Raw genomic sequence first — 17,733 nt, 5'->3', positions numbered from 1 at the left:
GGGCTTTGAGATCTTCTCCAGCCATTTTTGGTCTGTTCCCACCCATTAAGTATGAGGAGCGGAGCCTTAGGGGCGGGGTCGCTGGCTTGTGACTGTAAATGGGGGCGGGGTCAGAGTGGGGAAATGGCGTCCCCCTCTCCTGCTTCCCGCTGCTGGGTGAGGAGCCAAGCCTTAGATGTTCACCAGTGCAGGGCCGCTCAGACCGCTAGGTTGTGATGCTGTATGTGGGGGCAGGGTCAGAGCTGGGAAATGGCGGCAGTCTCTGCTACCTCCGTCGCTGGGACCCGCTCGGTCCCATCTCACTACCCACTCCCTCACCAGTCTGTCTGCACAGGAATGCGCCAGCACAGTCGACCCGCTGCCCTTCACCCTTGCCGGATCTGCTGGTCGCTCACTGGGTCACGCTCACTAGGTTGCTCAGGTGTCCACCTGTTGCAACCCCACGCCTGGGATCCGCGCACCTGAGTCCGTCTGACCGAGTTTTCCTGTGCAATCCCGCTCCACCAGCTGCTGGCTTTGCCCCTCTTACCTGTCAGGCTGAAGAATTTGTTGTTATCAGACTTCCGAAAAGTTCAATTTTCTGTGTTCTGGCTGTGTTTTCTGCTGCTAATATTTTGTTGTCTCTAAACTTGGTTGTGTGAGAAAGCACGGCGTCTCCACCTTTGCCTCCATCTTGGCAGAAGTTCTTTCTAAGGTTTCTATTTGTTGGATATTAGACTTTCTGAGTCAACCTCACCCCCCCTTATCTTCCTTCTCTTAACTTTTTATTAGCTTTTTGAACGATTGCTTCAACTTCATCTTCCAAACCTTCTTATTAATGATAAATTTCTGCTCCCTTGTTTTAATTGCCAAGAATTCATTCTCTGTTCCCTTTTTCCAGTGTTATTTTATAGATGCAATGTCTTATCTAACCCCTTAATGGATTTTAATTCTCAAACTGTGATTTCTGAAGTCTTACCTTACCCCCACATGCTCGCTGCAGTTCCTTGCACTCCCTGAGTCTCTTCCTTTCTCATGGTGACTGTCCTCAAACATCACGTGAGGATCTTTGTCCTCCAGTGGGGGTGGCCGAGGCAGCATGGACCAGTTCTGTGTGTCAGCTCACGCCCCTCTCGCAGGATGGATGGGCCTCCCGATGGTGCCCGGGCCCCACACAAATCACTCACTGAGCGATCAATTCCTAGTTTGAGACGCTATAGTTCTTTTTAACCCTGAGCCAATATCTGCCATGTTAGAACTTGGTTTTGCCTCTGTCTTAAGCTTGCGCGTGGAAGTGATGTCTCGGGGAGTTCTGTGCCTACCCGTTCTGATTAGAGAGTTAAAAGACAGGCTGTTTTTTAAAAAAGGCGATTCAAGGATCTGTATGGGAATGATTAAGAGGAAGTCGGAGAAGCGTGGGTCCCAATCCCGCCTTCTTCCAGCTAGTGCTGAGACTTGGCTGCCTGCCAGGCTTGGTTTCCTAGGCGGCGGGGATGCCAGAAGCCATCGGAAGATTGCCACGTATCTCAGACAGCCCTAGAGCTTCGTCAGTTGTGCTTAGCAAGGTGCCTGGAACACGCACAGGCTCTGTGAGCACCAGGGACGCGGTTCCAGCCGGCTGACCGGTAAATACCTGTCGGTCAGCTTCTCGGGAGGCAGAGCCTGCACATTTTTCCCGACCTCAAGTTCTTGGGGGTGTAATCAAAATTCCGAGGGCAGAGATTCCGGGGCCTCGTGCCTGGCCATCCTGGGCCCCAGGTTTCCCAGCCGTGTCGGCATGTCAGGGGGTGGTGCCAACCCCCACAAGCCCCTCTCTTCTCTGCCGCAATTCAAGCCTCTCTCACAGACACATTTTCAAAAGCCTTTTCTTCTGATTGTGAAAGAAACACATGTTCCCTCTTTTTTAAAAAATGCAGATGTAGGAAAGTATTATTTCCCTTCGCCTTTGCCCAGGACAGCTCTGCTGCTATGGGCTGGGCACTTGGCCCTGGACACCAGCCCCCAGCCCTCCCCGAGGCGCCCACAGCGGGTGGCTGCTGCATCCCAGCCGAGTGCAGGGAGGCCGTGGGGACACCAAGGAGACGGTGACCTCCAGAGAAGCGTGTCATTGCCTCTTCCCGGGGCGAGGGCCTGTGACAGCTCACTCTGATCCAAGCTGACACCCAACCAGAACAGTTGCCGTGAGCTCTGGGGGTGCTGGTGTCCCCTGCGATTAATCCTCAAAGCCCAAATCAAGGTCCTGTTTAAACAGTGGCGTCCCAGGGTCCCCGTGGAGGAGCACCTGCCTAAGGCCCCCAGCACAGGGACTCCGCAGCTGTCAGGACAGGTGTCAGGCCCAGCCTCACCTTGCCAGGTTTGAGCCTCACCTGCCCCTCCCCAGCCGCCCCTTCTCCAGAGGAGAGCAGTCCTTCCCCGGGAGCCCGCAACCCCGCCAAGCGCCTGGAGCCACGGAGCCGGGTGTCCAGTCGGGCACCGTAGCCACGCCGCCTCGGGGAAATCGCCGAGTGGGCTGTGGTGCGTTCCTGACCGAACCTGAGGCAAACCAGGGCCTGAAGACACAGTTCTCAGCAAGGGGAGCTCTTCCTTCTGTCCTCAGGATGTGGTTGCTGCCTTTGACCTTGCGCATTAGGTGCTGATTAGAATGTCTCCTCTCGGCGCATGCTCCTCCTGGTGCTGCAGGGAGAGGTCCTCCTCCCGTGAAGGCCCCTAAGGGGACCTTTGCCCTTCTCTCAGTCCCAGAGGTCTTGGACCTGGAACCAAGGCCCTTCCCCCCAACAGCTGCCGGGCTCAGTCCACCATACGCGTCACTATTTTGCAGAGAGACTCAATCCTCAGGGTCACTGTGTCCCTTGAAGGGCCCCCTGGCTCTCCTACCCCCCACCTCTGCACCAGTCAGATCATCTTTCCTTCTCCAGATCCCGGCCACCACCACCCCCGGTCTAGGAGGAGACCGGCTCAGGGAAGGACGGACCCCAGCCAGGAGGCGTGATGCCCAGACCTCGGTAACGGGAGAGCTGCCATCTTGAGTGCTGACTACATGCCAGGTACGTCACCTCGCCCCTCCTTCACGCCAAACACAGGTCGAGTGAGTTTGCCTGAGACGTGGCAGCCAGGGGAGGTCCCAGCAGCGGGCACTCAGTGGACAGTCAGAGAAGGCCAGCACACTGGGGCACAGTCCGGGTGAGACCGTGGGCGCTGGCAGGAGGCGAGCCACATGGGGCCTTGGGGTCAGGGTGAGGATTTGGAACTTTATGATATCAGCAGTAGGGAGCCACATGGTGGATGTTTTGAATGAACATGTGACAAGCGACACCAGCAGCTCCCATGGAGTGTGTCCCTGGGCAGTTTGTCACCTTGTCCTGTGAAGAGGTGAGCAAATGGCCCTGCCTGCAAGGCCCAGCCCAGAACCTTGAACTCGCTTTTGCTGCTGTTTATAAAAGACCAGTATGGCCCAGGGTTTGACCCAAGACCACGCCAGACCATGCCAAGGGTGGGGTAGGATTGCCACCAGCTCCGGTTAAGGCCGGGGGGAGGAAGGACCATCCAACATGAATGTCGCTGCTTTGGGAGTAACAAAGGTGGGTACATTTTCCCTGTGAGCGCAAGTGAGCGGTGTGCTCACTGCCAGAGTGAGCGCCAGAGGCGGGTGCATCTGCCTGGTGCGAACCACAGACCCCCAAGCCTCCCAGGTGGCGGCACCGTGGTTTTGAAAGGGCTCGTGGGGGATGGAGCCTGTCTGTGAAACCAGGTCATTTATCTGTGCAAAGTCTGCTGGACTGAATGGAACGAAAGCCTCACTTTTAAGCACTTTAAATCAGCTGTTGCCCGAAACAGCTAATCCTCACAGCCAATTGGTCACCTGTAGCAAAGGATCCGACCAAACAGCTCAGATTAACCGGGAGGTAACTGAAGGTCAACAGCGAGAACCAGGCGCCAAGTGCTAGGACCAGGGCCGATGTGTGGCCAAGGCTTACGGGGCCGGGAACTGGAGGTAGAGACCCAGGGGGACAACCCTGCCCCTTCCCGCAGACCCTTGGGGTCTCTCACACAACCTCACCCAGCCGACCAGCGTCCCTGCCTCCCCCCACCTCCCAGGCGTCGACCAGCTCTGGCAACCCCCTCGCCGTCCAGATGCCAGTCTCCAGCTCAGCAACCCACGACTCACCCCCAGCCCCTGTCCCAACCCATTTGAATCCCTGGGCAAAGGTGCAGCCCAGCGCGTGGGCTGGTCCTCCTTGGGCCGGTCAGCAGGGTTTATCTGGGGCAAAGGAGATGTTAGCGCTGTGGCCTGCTGAGAGGGGGAGTGGAGGAGGCAGGTGAGGGGTCAGCGGACCTACAGCCCGAGGCCTGGCTTCCATCCGAATCTCCACTAGCCTGCGCCCCCTGCCATTGCCATGTCCCCGGGACCACCCATGCTCTCCCTGTGGGGCTATGAATCAGTATTCTCACAGCCCCTAGGCAGGTTCCGTAACTTGCTGGAATGATTCACACAACTCAGCAGAACACCACACTTTTCGTTGTGCCTTCGTTTAAAGGATATAAAGGAAAAGCCACGTGGGCAGTTAAGTGGAACAAGGTCTGAAGGGTCCCGAGTGCGGGAGCCTCTGTCCCCAGGGAGTGGAGGTCCCCCCTCCAAGCAGGTGCATGTACTCACCAACTTGGAAGCTCCCCAAACCCCGCCGTTTAGGGGGTCTGACTGAGGTTTCTTGACATGGGCGTGATGGATGAAATCACTGGCCACCGATGGCTGAACTCCATCTCTAGCCTCTCTCCCCTCCCCAGAGGTCGGGAGTGGGACTGAAAGTCGACTCCGATCACGTGCTTGGCTTCCCAGGCCACTCATCTGGAAGCTCCCTCAGCAAAGAGTCGTCTTGTTATTGCACAGAAGACACGCTCATACCATGCGGAGCTTCCGTGAGCACTAAGAACGCTGTGCCAGGAACCAGGGCAGAGCCCAGGCGTGTTTTTCTAAAACTAATGTCTGCATGCTGAAATTCCCTTTAAAAATAAACGTGTCTTGGGAGCATTTTCACCCACGACATCCCTTTAAAATATTCCTCGGGGCCCAGAAGACAGAAGAACGGTGGCCTACCTGCTGCTCGGTGACCAGGATTTCCTGTTTTTTCCTACTAGAAACAGTGCTGAATGCTCGAGTAAAAAATCGGGGGAAGCGGGTAGATGATGTCGGTGGATTTTCACAGTGGAGTCTGGGCAACAGTTAGATGTCAGTCAAGCCCTTGAGATCCAGAGCCTGTCTCCCGGACACCTGAGGACAGTGTTGTCCTCACGGACAGTGTTGATGGAGGCCTTGCTGTGTGTGAAGGGTGCGGGAATGGCGGTTCTGTAGGAAGGGGACCCGTGGCTGCCTGCGGCCGGAGGGCTGAGACCTGGAGGGGACAGGAGACACCACGAAAGGGCACGGGGGGCCCTTGGGTGGTGATGCGAATGTTCTGCAGTTAATCGGGGTGGTCGCTGGGCAGCTCGGTGACCACACCACAGACCTTGCACTGTACACGTTAGAAGGGGGAACGGTCTGATACGTAAATTACATCTCCCAAGAGCTGTTGTCAAGTGAACAGATTGAATTCACGTGTATCGACCTAAATGCATCTCAAAAAAAAAAAACAAACGTAGAAAAAAGCGAGCCGAAGAAGGAAACGAGGAAGCCTCCCACGAGGCATCATGGGTATGAAATTGTCAAAAATAAGTAAGTGACGGCGCACATTGAACTTGGGAAGGTAAATTCTTAACGAGGTGTGAAAACGTGGGTTGGAGGAATGCACTCCAACTGCCACATTTTCTCTCCCTGTGTATTTTTTTTTTTTAATGCTATGGCTTCTCCGTTCATTGTTTGTGGTTGGCAAGTACACAAAAGAGTATCCGCGGGGCTGGGCAAGAGCAGCTTCACAGCCGTGGTGTGTGAGGCACGGGGTCGGCGGAGCTACTGTAACCGTCACAGCCCACACGTCCTTCTCCGTCCCAGCGACGGTCGCCTGCTCTTGCCCCCCCGACCCCGGCACGCCTGCGGTGGGCGCCTGCCCCTCCTCAGTGGGTACAACTCCATCACACTGTGTCAGCTGGGTGCAGTACTCTCCCGTGTATAATGCTCACCTACATTTTTGGTCCAAACTTCCAGGAGGGAAAAAATCTTTCATTTTCATGTTTCAATTCAATTTTTAATTTATTTATATTTAGGAACAAAACCAATGATCATAGCTCAGGGTATTATTTTGTATATGGATATCATTACTGCTTTCTAGACTTACACTTTTAACACATAAGCATCAATTAAAGAATTAAGAATATTAGACAGATATGGAATGAGTACTATCTGGGCTTTCTCTGCTACGCTTTTTTAACCGGACGGGAGCTTGAGGCCACCTCTCTGAGACCACCTCCCTGAAACCGCCCCGGGGGGGCTCCCAGTGACGCCCCGGGCTTCTGTGCGCAGGAGCGGGGCCCAAGATGGACGACTACATGGAGACGCTGAAGGACGAGGAGGACGCGCTGTGGGAGAACGTGGAGTGCAACCGGCACATGCTGAGCCGCTACATCAACCCCGCCAAGCTCACCCCCTACCTGCGCCAGTGCAAGGTCATCGACGAGCAGGACGAGGACGAGGTCCTCAATGCGCCCATGCTGCCGTCTAAGATCAACCGGGCAGGTAACCTCAGGGGCCACGCGGAAGCGGGGGGGCGGGGCTGCCTCTCCTGACAGCTGCAGGGAGCCCCTCCAGGTAGCAGTAGCGGCGTGAAGGGTCTCCACATCGCGCAGTATCCAGCCGGAGTCCACGGACCTCGGTCCAGCCCTGTCCCCCGCCAAGCTCTGTATATAGAACTGAGAGGGTCCACAAACTTAGGTAGGAAGAAAGGACGTTCATTCTACTAACCAAACCTGAGACGCAGTGTCCCCTCAGTCATGAATCTGGGTAGGCGGCGGATCAAGTGATTAGGCCTGCCTGTGACTTGGTCACCAGTAAAAACCACAGGTATCTTTGTATCACATTACCGCTGTTTCAGGTCTCCCCGAAATTGGTAGTTTATCTAGTAGTTACTAGATTTGCCAAGAGATTGTGTTATTTACTGCATAAGTAAAGAAGCACTTTTATTACTGAATCGTAAATTTAGTATTGGGTCACTGCGTTTGATTGTAACTGATCCCCTGGTCATCCCGTGCATGTTATCTGTTTAAAATGCTATTCTGCAAAGGGGTCAGACAGCCCTAGGGATCTGTGACCCTCTGTCTCATCTGTTGAAGGTAATGCGAACGGTGTGTGAAGCTCATTCTGGTTTTCTGTATGTAAGTGTGTATTTACACGTTTGTGTATTTGTCTCTGTGTGTGGGCACCAGGTCACAGCGTAAAACAGCTTCCTGTGGCTCAGCTTAAAAGGCCTGAGCATCCCTTTCCCACTGTGTGACCGGCGATAAGCAGCCCATCCGCTGTGACCCCCCTTTGTGTGCATGGCTGACGTCCCTAATCACAGCACACTCTCCCACCGAGCCCGGCTGGAACGGCACACACCTCTCCGCACGGCGCTCAGAGCCGCGCCGCAGAGCGATCGGCTGACACAAGATGAAACTCGCTCATTACGTCTGTCCCGGGGAAAAGGCAGAGTGTGAGGGCCTCCGGGGAAGAAGTGTCTGAAAATAAAATGTTTAAGGAAGAGTCAGGAAATGTAAACATTAAGTGGAACCAGTCGGGTAGAAAAGAAAACTGCTGGGCAAATTACATTTAGGTTAAAGATGTTTCCAGACCATCTGATAATCCCAGAGAAGAACAGGGAGCCAGGCCTGCCTCCTACGACTTCTCCGAGCTCGCCACGCAAATATTTGTCTTTCCGCTCTGAATCCCGCCGAACCACATTTCACCCCGTAATGGCTCTCGCTCTTCGAGCCTCCTTCAATCCTGGGAGCGCTGATGTCAGTGTGGTTCATTTTAAAACCTGGTCCATTGGGAAGCTCTTTGAAACTGTGGGTTTCCTGAGGCGTAGCCCCATTTGTCCTGGTTCTACCGATTTCTGAGAGCAAGGAAGCTGACACCCGCTGAATTTCTGCTCCGAGGGCCTGGCGCTTCGATTTGCGTTATCTGGGCTCCGAGCTACAACTCAGGGGTGACAGCATGGGGTGACACTGTCCTCGTGGAGTTTGTTGAGGGATAGGAGTCCGGGATGAGACTAGACATGGAGATTTGTGTTCAGTGACACTCGGGTCTTCTCATGGAGGGCCTTGGCCTCTTCCCTAGGCCGATTGCTGGACATCCTGCACACCAAGGGCCAAAGGGGCTACGTGGTCTTCCTGGAGAGCCTGGAGTTCTATTACCCAGAACTGTACAAGCTGGTGACCGGGAAGGAGCCCACCCGGAGGTTCTCCACCATCGTGGGTGAGTGGCTGTGTGGTCCAGGGCATCCGGGCTCTGGGGGGAGGTGTGTGTGTGTCCACCGGTGGGACAGTTCTAAGGTTATGAACCTGTGCCATTAGGACAGTGCCCCGTGCCACACATGGACATTCAGCCACCTCACACTGCCTGATGATGAAAGGGGCAAAGTGAGGCAAGAGCCGAGAGAAGGGGGTCTTCCTGGAGCCCCCCGTGAGCATGCTGCGGCCCTCTGGCTCTTGTTCTCCCCTACTCTCTCGCCAGCATCCCCAAGCCAGAGCCCTTGGTCATCTTGTCTTCACTTTCCCTCCTCAATATCCTCTAGTCAGTCTTCTCTCTGTCTCGCCCACCAACCCCACCCCCTGTGACCCATCGGCCCTTGGCACCAGCTCCCACTGTGCTCCCGAGCTTTCTCCCCGCCTCCTGCAAACCCCCTGGACTTGAAACCTCTCAGTGCCTTCCCACGGCTCCGCCTGAAGACCCCAGTCTCTAACGCAGCCCACAGGACTCCCGCGGACCAGCCCCTGGGCCTCTGCTCAGGCTCCCGACACTTTGGTCTGCCTTCCGTTCCCCAAAATGGGCCAAGCCCCTCCCTCCTCCCAGGGCGCCTTGGCAGTGTTCCGCCTTCCTGGCAGTGCTCCCTCTGACACAGCCTTTCAGCTGAACTATCAGGAGCCCCTAGCGTCTGCCCACCAGGCCCCATCCGGCGCCCCTATACCTGTAACTGAGGCATCCACTCGTCGGCCAGTGTTTTTGTGTGAGACTGTTTGCTTTCGTCACATCTGTCTCCCTCACCAGACCATAAGCTCCACCAGGACCGAGGATGCTTTGCTCACCCTGAGTCCCGGTGCCTCGAGGGTGGGGAGGGCTCAGGAGGAAGCTGCTGGGTGAAGGAGCACAGGTGTGCGCGTGTGCGTGCCCCGCCCCAGACCTGACCCTCACCCCCCCTGCCCCCCCCCGCAGTGGAGGAGGGCCACGAGGGCCTCACGCACTTCCTCATGAACGAGGTCATCAAGCTGCAGCAGCAGATGAAAGCCAAGGACCTGCAGCGCTGCGAGCTGCTGGCCAAGTCTCGGCAGCTGGAGGACGAGAAGAAGCAGCTGACGCTGACGCAGGTGGAGCTGCTGACCTTCCAGGACCGGTACTACAAGATGAAGGAGGAGCGCGACGGCTACAACGACGAGCTGGTCAAGGTGAAGGATGACAACTACAACCTGGCCATGCGCTACGCCCAGCTCAGCGAAGAGAAGAACATGGCGGTCATCCGGAGCCGAGACCTGCAACTCGAGGTGAGGGCCGCCGGGGCCGGCAGGCGGGCGGGTGCAGGCAGGTGTCCCCTGAGCCCCGCACCTGGCTGGCGGAGCGTGGAGGACATGCGCTCTGGGAGGCCCGGACCCACCGAGCGCATGCACACACCTGCCCCCTGGAGCTTAGAGCAAGTCCAGGGCCCATCTGCACCTCTCACGTGTGTGCACATGCACACACCAGACAGGGGCTGGAGGGGGGCCTTCCATCAACAGGATAAGGACCCTGGTCCCCAGGCCATGGGCAGACGGGCGCCTGTGAACCCAGTGCAGCTTTCCTTCTGCTCAGGAGTCCAGATCCACCACATGCAAGTGCAGACATGGGCACATGCCCCCACTGGGGCTTCCCTCATGCTCAGGGGCCCCGCTGCACTACACGCATGTGCAGACGGGGCACCCCGCCAGTGGACCAGGCCAGCAAGAGGGAAGGTGGAGGAGCCAGGGGGCCCAGATGAGGACAGGCTCCCAGGAAAGTCAGCCAGGAGCTGCGCACAGCACCTGCTCCATGGAAGCGTGAGGGCCTTGGGCAGGACACGGCCCTTCCCATCTGTATTCGCAAAGCTCCGCGTCACACTGTCGGGGAGTCAATCACTTATCCTCCAACAATCCACCGGCCAAGTAATCGATGTCATTAATGAGTTCATTGCCTGGCGGAGACAGGGAAGGGCATTTGCTTAACTCATTCATTCCTTGTACGTGCTGAGCACCCTGGGCCCAGGCTGTCTCCCAGGGGTGCCCCCTCAGGGCCTGGCCCTGCCATCTGCAGCTCACGTCCAACCAGAGGACGAGTAGAGGGAGGCCTGTGGGACTGAGTGCTCTTACCCAGAGGAAAACAAAGAGTGCGAGGACAGGGAGCAAGGGACACTGTCTCCAGGCAGGTGACCGCAAAGGCCAAGGACCAGAGGACGCCTGAGAGGAGGTCTGAGGAAAGGGAGGGGCTGGCCCTGCCAGTCACAGGGGCAGAGCTGAGAGCAGGTGCAAAGGCCCTGGGGTAGGGGCAGGCTCGGTCTTCTCCCGGAGCCAATGAGCAAGTGGCACAAACGGAGGCAGGGGAGGCGGCCGGAGCCCAGATCCTGGGGACACAGTAAGAACTTTGCAATTTATTCCGGGTGTGATGGGAAGCCCCAGTGGACTGGGAGCTGGGCAGTGACAGCTGATTTATCTCTGGATGCCGGGTGGGAAACAGACGCTCAGAACAGTTTATTGAGCACCTGCCGTGTGTAAGGCACTGTGCTAAGCACTGTGGGGACACGGGCATAAACATCCTGATTTCTGGTCAGATCTCATGCAATTCAGTTAAAGCAGACAGAGCAGGAGACAATCCAGCAGAATCCAAGGGAACTGAGTCGGCGGCCTAAGGGCCGTAGCGTGTTCCTGTTAAGAGCAGGGGTGTTTAACGCCTGTGGATCCAAGTCCTGATCTGGCTCCGGGCTTCCCCACGCACTTGACTCTCGGCCTCAGTTTCCTCGCTTGTCAATGGCAGTGATGAAAAGAAGACCGACGTCCTTAGAGAGCTGAGGCCCCATGACCCTCTGGCGTAGTGGCCAACCCAGCGAGTGCCTGCCGCACCCACTCAGGGGCAACTGGGGCTGGGACCCAGCCCAGGGCACTGGGGCTGATCTTCCAAGACCTTTTTCCCCATGATCCCTAAGGAGGAGCAATCTCTCTGACATTCTCCCCAGAATTCGGGGGCGTTGACCTGTGGTGGGGACTGAGAAGTTTCAGTCCTAGAACTTTCTCTTGCGTTACATTTCTGCGTAGGTACACTAACAGTGAGAAAGCACGTCTAGAATGAAAATGTCCACCTGGCCAGCGCGGTCCCTAGGTCATTTCTCAGCCCCAGGCTGCTCTTCTGCCTGCCTTGTCCCGTGTCCCATGTACCACCCAGGCCGTGGGGCCACTGTGGCCCTTCCCTTACCAAAGCCACCACCCTCAACCTGCCGATTAACTTGAGACCAGTCTCTCCATAAGCCTGGACTGGAAAAAGGACACCCGTCCCTTTGGCGCCCCCTGTCCTTGCAGCCCTTGTTTTGGGTGTCTTTTCAAGGCCAGTCAGGCTTGTGCTCAGGCACAAAAGTCAACAGCGCCTCCTGGCCCCAGCTCCTGTCACTCACCCCTGCCGGGTAGGTGCAGCACATCTCCAGCTGTCCCGGGTTCAGATGTCCTAGCCGCCACCTGAAGGCCCTTTAGACCAGAGAGCCTATCAGCTTAGACTCCAGAGGGTCTCAGCACCTTGAGCATTCCTTTCAGCAGGAACGCCGCGGGCTCCAATAAAGGCCAGTGTGAATGAAACCCAAGAGGACAAACCAGCACAAGCAGGGCCGCTCTGGGGGGCGCAGAGTCAGAATAGGCCCGGAGCCCTTGGCCACGTCCTCATTCCGATTCCTAACACTACGGCTCTTCCGGGGTCCCTTGAGTTCCAAGGGCCAGAGTTTGAAACCCATCATAAAGGGGCATCGAGACAAATGACACACCTCGGGGATACCAGCTGGGGATCTTTTACCCCCACCCCCCGCAACCTGTTTCACCCCTCAAAGCTACCTGGGAATGTTCTAGGGGACAGAGCCTTTGTGACTGTTCTTGGCGAACTGATCAGGAGCTGGTCACCCACCCGGAGGTGGTGGCTTGTCTTACTGGAACAGGCTTCTTTGCGCCCTTCTCTGCCACCACCTGGAAGAGCGGGGAGCAGGTTGTGCCCAAAGCTCCGGGGGACAGGGAGGGGCGTTGCCTCCTCTGGGTGTTCCCTGCCAATCGCCTCCCCTCCAACACCCTTGGGTGCCCCAGATCGACCAGCTAAAGCACCGGCTGAACAAGATGGAGGAGGAGTGCAAGCTGGAGAGGAACCAGTCTCTGAAGCTGAAGAACGACATCGAGAACCGGCCCAAGAAGGAGCAGGTGCTGGAGCTGGAGCGGGAGAACGAGATGCTGAAGACCAAGATCCAGGAGCTGCAGTCGATCATACAGGTGAGGGGGGCGGTGGGACGGCCACACTTCCATGCACCCAGGCCACGGCCGCGCCCTCCTCTGCACGCAGCCGCTGACCACGTCACCTGCTTCTCCGACACATGACTTCGTGTGACATAATACTTGTGCAGGGCTCTCTTAACCGACACACTCCACAGAAATCACTCACAGGGACATCGGTGCCCGGGTGCCGTGAGGGGCAGAGCACCGGGAAGTCCCCTTGTCCTGAAAGATCCTGACGAGCCCAGAGACCACCTCCATGTGGTTTAGTAAAACTTCCAGTGCCCCCTGCCTTTGTCACCACAGAGTGGCCGTAGGGACAGAGGAAGTCACTGTGGAGTGGCATCCCAGAGCACAGACATTAAGGGAAAGAAAAAAGGCAGCCGTGCCCTCCTCCAGAATCACCCCGGGCCTGGCAGCCAGGTCCCAGCGGCTCTGATACGGGCAGAGGCTGCAGCCCGGGCCCACCGGCTCAGATTGTGCCATTTCAGGGGAAGCCTCCAAAAGGCAGATGGGCCCCGCCTTCACCGTCACCTAGGAAGCTCTGGGGAGCAGCCGAGCGAGGGGCCTCGAGGCGTTCCCAAGCACAAGCCGCTTTGTGCTGCTGTCCGGGTGGTGGACCCTTAAATACGAAGCTGCTTACGGACCCGAGAGACAGATGCATGCCTGCTCTCCTGGCACAAAACCTTCTGGTCTCTCGGTGCTGCTGCTGGCTTTTTGCCCGCTGCCTTCCCCACAGTGCCCCCTGCCCTGTGCCCACCGCTTCCCCTCCACCCCCCCAGGCTGGGAAGCGCAGCCTGCCCGACTCGGACAAGGCCATCCTGGACATCCTGGAGCATGACCGCAAGGAGGCCCTGGAGGACCGGCAGGAGCTCGTCAACAAGATCTACCACCTGCAGGAGGAAGTCCGCCAGGCGGAGGAGCTGCGTGACAAGGTGGGAGCTGGCGGGCCCTGGGACCGCCCGACCCCACACTCCCCTCTGGACCCCGGGGGTTAGCCCCCTCCCTGTCCACCGTCCAATGTCAGCGCCCTTGTAGTTGTTTGCGGGTTACTGTGCCAGCTCAGTACCTGTCGCCCCTTCCTAACTGAGGCCACAAGAGGGCACACTGGCCCCCACTACAGTCCCTCCCACATAGTAGGTCTGAAGCAAGTCTCAGCCCATGGGCCAGCCTACTGCCGAGGGGGCTGCCGGTCGGATAGCTGACCCTGGGACAGGGCAGCCTGCCCCGCTGGGGGCTCAGCGGGCACGGCGACCTCTCCCTGTCCCTCTGCTGCACCCGCAGTACCTGGAGGAGAGGGAAGACCTGGAGCTGAAGTGCTCGACCCTGGGGAAGGACTGCGAGATGTACAAGCACCGCATGAACACGGTCATGCTGCAGCTGGAGGAGGTGGAGCGCGAGCGCGACCAGGTGCGTCCACCAGGCCACAGTGAGGGGGCCGAGGGCCGTCGGGACTCAGGCCCAGCCTCCGGGCTCTGCCGGAGTCACTCCCCAACCGGCTCTCATTTCCATTCCAAAGATGGGCTCCAACCAAAAAGATCATCAGGTGCTGTGGGCCGAGGGCACAGGGCAGGGCCTTACATGCCCAGTCTCTAGAGTAGGACAGCTGTGCACAGGCCCTGTCGCCCAGGCCTGTGACTGCAGACACATGGGCACGCTGGTGGCCCCATCCGTAAACAGGGATCCTGCCAGCACTGCCTCGTGGGGACAGCAGGGACAGGGCGTGGGCTCCAGGAGACAGCCCCTGGCTGGGAGCAGGGGCAGGCCAGGCGGATGCTGGGATACAGACTGAGGGGGAAGGTAGCGCGTAACACCCAGGTGCTGGGGCAGAGGAGAGAGCCGGAGGCCGGTCACAGGACCCCCAGACTGGGAAGCGGGTGTCGGGGGTGGGGGAGCCAGGGTGAGGAGCCCAGCAGCCTCGCCCTCCTGCCTACAGGCCTTCCACTCCCGGGACGAAGCGCAGACCCAGTACTCCCAGTGCCTGATCGAGAAGGACAAGTACCGGAAGCAGATCCGCGAGCTGGAGGAGAAGATCGACGAGATGAGGATCGAGACCGTCCGCCGGGAAGCCTGCATCGTCAACCTGGAGAGCAAGCTCCGGCGCCTGTCCAGAGGCAGCGGCAGCCTGGACCAGGTGGGGCCGGCTAAGAGGCGCCCTTCCCCAGCTGCACCCGGCACGGCCCCGCCCTTGAACTTCCACATGTCCGTGTAGCCATGAGTAGAGCCCTTAATACTGAGGTTGGAAACCGCAGGTGAAACCCTGGCTTGGCTCTTCGCCCAGTAGCTTCACCTCCTCGGTCAACTGCATTGGCGCTGCCCCTGCCGCCTGGAGAGCCACCAGGTCTGAGACACCTGCCCCTGCTAGTGCCCGTCCTCGTGGGTGGGGTGGAGGTCAGAGTGCATCGCAAGGCAGGGCCCCGGGCACCCAGAAATGCAGGAGCACAGCCCTGCGAGCAGGTGGCAGTGCCCTACCCATGGGTCCCTGCGTGGTGGGCTGCAGGTACAGTGGGAAGCACCTTCTGCACAGGAGCTTGTTTAATGCAAGGGACCGTCACCCTGCAAGGCCCAGTGACGCTCTCATCTACCAAGGAAGGGACCCAGGGCAGCTTGCCTGAGGGCACCAGCAGCCAGAAGCCTGGGGAGACCACCAGGATGAGACACCGCCCCCGCCCCAGCCCGCCCCTTCCAGCACTCAGTTGGCCCCAGAGGCAAACCCAGGAAGGGGCACATGGCCTCCAGGCGGAGGCTCCCACCCTGGCTCCGCAGGGTCTCAGGAAAGTCTTCCTCTGGGAGATGCCCTTGATTACCAGCCACCAGACCCCCGCTTAGAGCGGTGCCCCCTGACCTCCCCCAGCCAGGCCCTGCCCTCCTGGCCTGCACTGAAGTGTGGCGTCCTGGGCTGGGCCGGCTGTGTTGCACACTCAACCTCCTGAGTGCTTTGTACTGAAGCGGAAGCTCCAGGAAGGCAACCACCACCTGGCACCACGAGAGATGGGGCCACGGGGACAGCAGGAGCAAAGGCCCCGGGGTGTGGCACCCAGGGCATGCTGTCGGCAGCCACGACTGGTGGTTTTGTCATCATAGAGGAGGTGGTAGGAACCACCAGGGGAGGGGGAGCAGAGCAGGTTGTAGTCAAGGACCCGAGGGCCCGTTGCTCTGGGACCAAGAGGGGCTCTGTGTGTGGGGGTGGGGGGGGGGTAAGGCAGGGAGCTCCAGCTTTGGCGGCAGTGTGGCCTGAGGGTGTTGGGGGCTTTGGGGGCCAGCAGACGTCTGGTCACGCTCTCACCCCTCGGGTGACTTATATAGACCACAGAGGGCAGTACCTGGCACGGTTTGATCTTCAGTCTGTCATTCTGTGATATTTTTATACTTGTAGCGTGGGCTGGGGGCTAGAAGTCGGGGACAGGCCGGTGGCCCAGACCAGTGGGTGGCTGTGCCTTCCCTGCTCTGCCCTGGCCGGAGGCGGATGGGACAAGTGCGCCTGAGGAGGGGGCTGAGCCAGAAGACGGCCTTGGCGTCCAGGGAGACGTGGGCCCAGGGAGGGATCACGGGCCGTCCTGGTGGCTGCCGCTCGCTCTCCCTCAGGGCACCGGCTTCTCTCATCCTGCAGAGTCTGCCCAGGAACCTGCCGGTGACAATCATCGCCCAGCACTTCGGGGACGCCGGCCCCCGGACCAACGGTCAGGAAGCCGACGACTCTTCTACCTCAGAGGACTCACCGGAAGACAGCAGATACTTCCTGCCCTACCACCCCCCCAAGCGCAGGATGAATCTGAAGGGCATCCAGGTACTCGCAGGGGCCAGGGGACCCGGGGCGGGGGCAGTGCTTCTGGCGAGGGTCCCAGCCCCAGACGAGCCGCCCCGCGGATGGACGCTGTGCCCGCACTCGCTTCCCCCTGTGCTGTGACCCCTTGCTAGGTTTTTTCTAAATGTGGCCAGGGAGAGAGCGAGAGATAGCCGCGGTGTTTCCAGTCCCATTTGTGTGTTCCACAGCTGGGTGCTGCGGGCCAGCCTTGCGCGTCCCTAGTGATGGCCATGAGGGGGCCAGCGTCCCCACTGTCACCTGCAGGCCTCGCTCAGAGTCTGGCGTGGTGCGGGGCTGGCCCTGGACGGGGAGGGGATGCGTGACTGAGTGAGACAGTGAGGCGATCTAACATGAGGGGGCTGAGACCCCCCGTCATCCCCCTGCAATCGTGAAACCAGAGGCAGCTGGTCGGAGGCCAGCAGGGGACCCTACAGGGTGTCACGTGTGGCCTTGAACCCAATTTTTCCTGAAAATGCCCTTCGCTGGGCGCCGCTCTGCGCAGCCAGGCCCTCCCCACCACTGTGCGCCCGTCCCATCCGGACTCATCTCGCAGCCTCTCGAGGGACAGCTTGTCTGTGCCGGCAGCTGTCGCGCCAGCCATGGAGCCGAGCTGCCGAGAGAGGCACCGTGCACCTCCTGTGAACCGGCAGCGCGGGCTCGTCTCCATTTGTGTGCCTCTGCCGCTCTGGTGACATGTGTCTTGGGCCTGGTTTGATTTGTGTCCTCTGTCCCCCACCCCTTCAGCTGCAGAGAGCCAAGTCCCCCATCAGCCTGAAGCGAGCGTCAGATTTTCAAGGTCAGTGAGACCCCAGGCCGGCTCTCGTCTGTCACTCTGGGCTCTCCGTCTGTCTGCTGCTCCCACTTTGGCACTCTCCCCTGTGGGGGGAACCTGGGAGGGGCCTCGGGGTCCCAGACGTCAGGGTGTCTGCAGAGGAGTTGATGTCACTGTCACCCCGAGGGTTCAAGCTGCCACCACAGCCAGGTCACGTCTGTGGTTCCCCCACCCACCACCCCTCCCTGTGGGTGTGTCTGGAGCCCTCAGTACTTCAGCTGAACTCAGGGTTTCTGGCCCCCTCTCATCAGCTGGAGGGTGGCTCCGCATGCCCCCCAAAGCCCAGGCCCAGCCCCCCTGGCCACAGGGGTTATGGCCCAGCCGCCAGCCCCTGGTCCTCTAAAACACACTATCCACAGAATTCCTCTCCCGGGTCCTCACCCTGGCCCAGGAGTGGCGACTGGCTAGTGAGGGTTTCCCTGGTGAACTAAGCACCTACTGTGTGCTGGGTACCAGCAGGTCCAGGTAGACACTC

General features: G+C 58.9%; 1 protein-coding gene across 4 annotated transcripts in view; it reads left to right on the top strand.

Annotated features, from left to right (window-relative positions):
* Nucleotides 1-17,733, top strand: part of CARD11 (caspase recruitment domain family member 11) — a 74,025-nt gene that overhangs the window by 40,113 nt on the left and 16,179 nt on the right. For 3 of the 4 annotated variants that reach the window (XM_037137925.2, XM_037137923.2, XM_037137924.2), the window contains exons 2-11: nucleotides 2,895-3,023; nucleotides 6,431-6,643; nucleotides 8,222-8,359; nucleotides 9,317-9,642; nucleotides 12,442-12,621; nucleotides 13,404-13,556; nucleotides 13,906-14,031; nucleotides 14,558-14,755; nucleotides 16,232-16,408; nucleotides 17,171-17,222. In XM_037137925.2, the coding sequence (XP_036993820.2) occupies nucleotides 3,017-3,023; nucleotides 6,431-6,643; nucleotides 8,222-8,359; nucleotides 9,317-9,642; nucleotides 12,442-12,621; nucleotides 13,404-13,556; nucleotides 13,906-14,031; nucleotides 14,558-14,755; nucleotides 16,232-16,408; nucleotides 17,171-17,222 (1,570 nt within the window). In that variant the 5' untranslated portion in view covers nucleotides 2,895-3,016. Of the gene's footprint in view, nucleotides 1-2,894; nucleotides 3,024-6,405; nucleotides 6,644-8,221; nucleotides 8,360-9,316; nucleotides 9,643-12,441; nucleotides 12,622-13,403; nucleotides 13,557-13,905; nucleotides 14,032-14,557; nucleotides 14,756-16,231; nucleotides 16,409-17,170; nucleotides 17,223-17,733 lie in introns of all 4 variants that reach the window. The other variant, XM_037137926.2, reaches the window with a different exon arrangement.

The sequence above is a fragment of the Artibeus jamaicensis genome, unplaced genomic scaffold, assembly GCF_021234435.1.
Source record: "Artibeus jamaicensis isolate MK-2021 breed Jamaican fruit bat unplaced genomic scaffold, CSHL_Jam_final scaffold_3151, whole genome shotgun sequence".
In the NCBI taxonomy this organism is placed as follows: Eukaryota; Metazoa; Chordata; class Mammalia; order Chiroptera; family Phyllostomidae; genus Artibeus; species Artibeus jamaicensis.
Note: the sequence above shows the minus strand (reverse complement) of the source record. Positions and strands in the feature narration are given on the sequence as shown.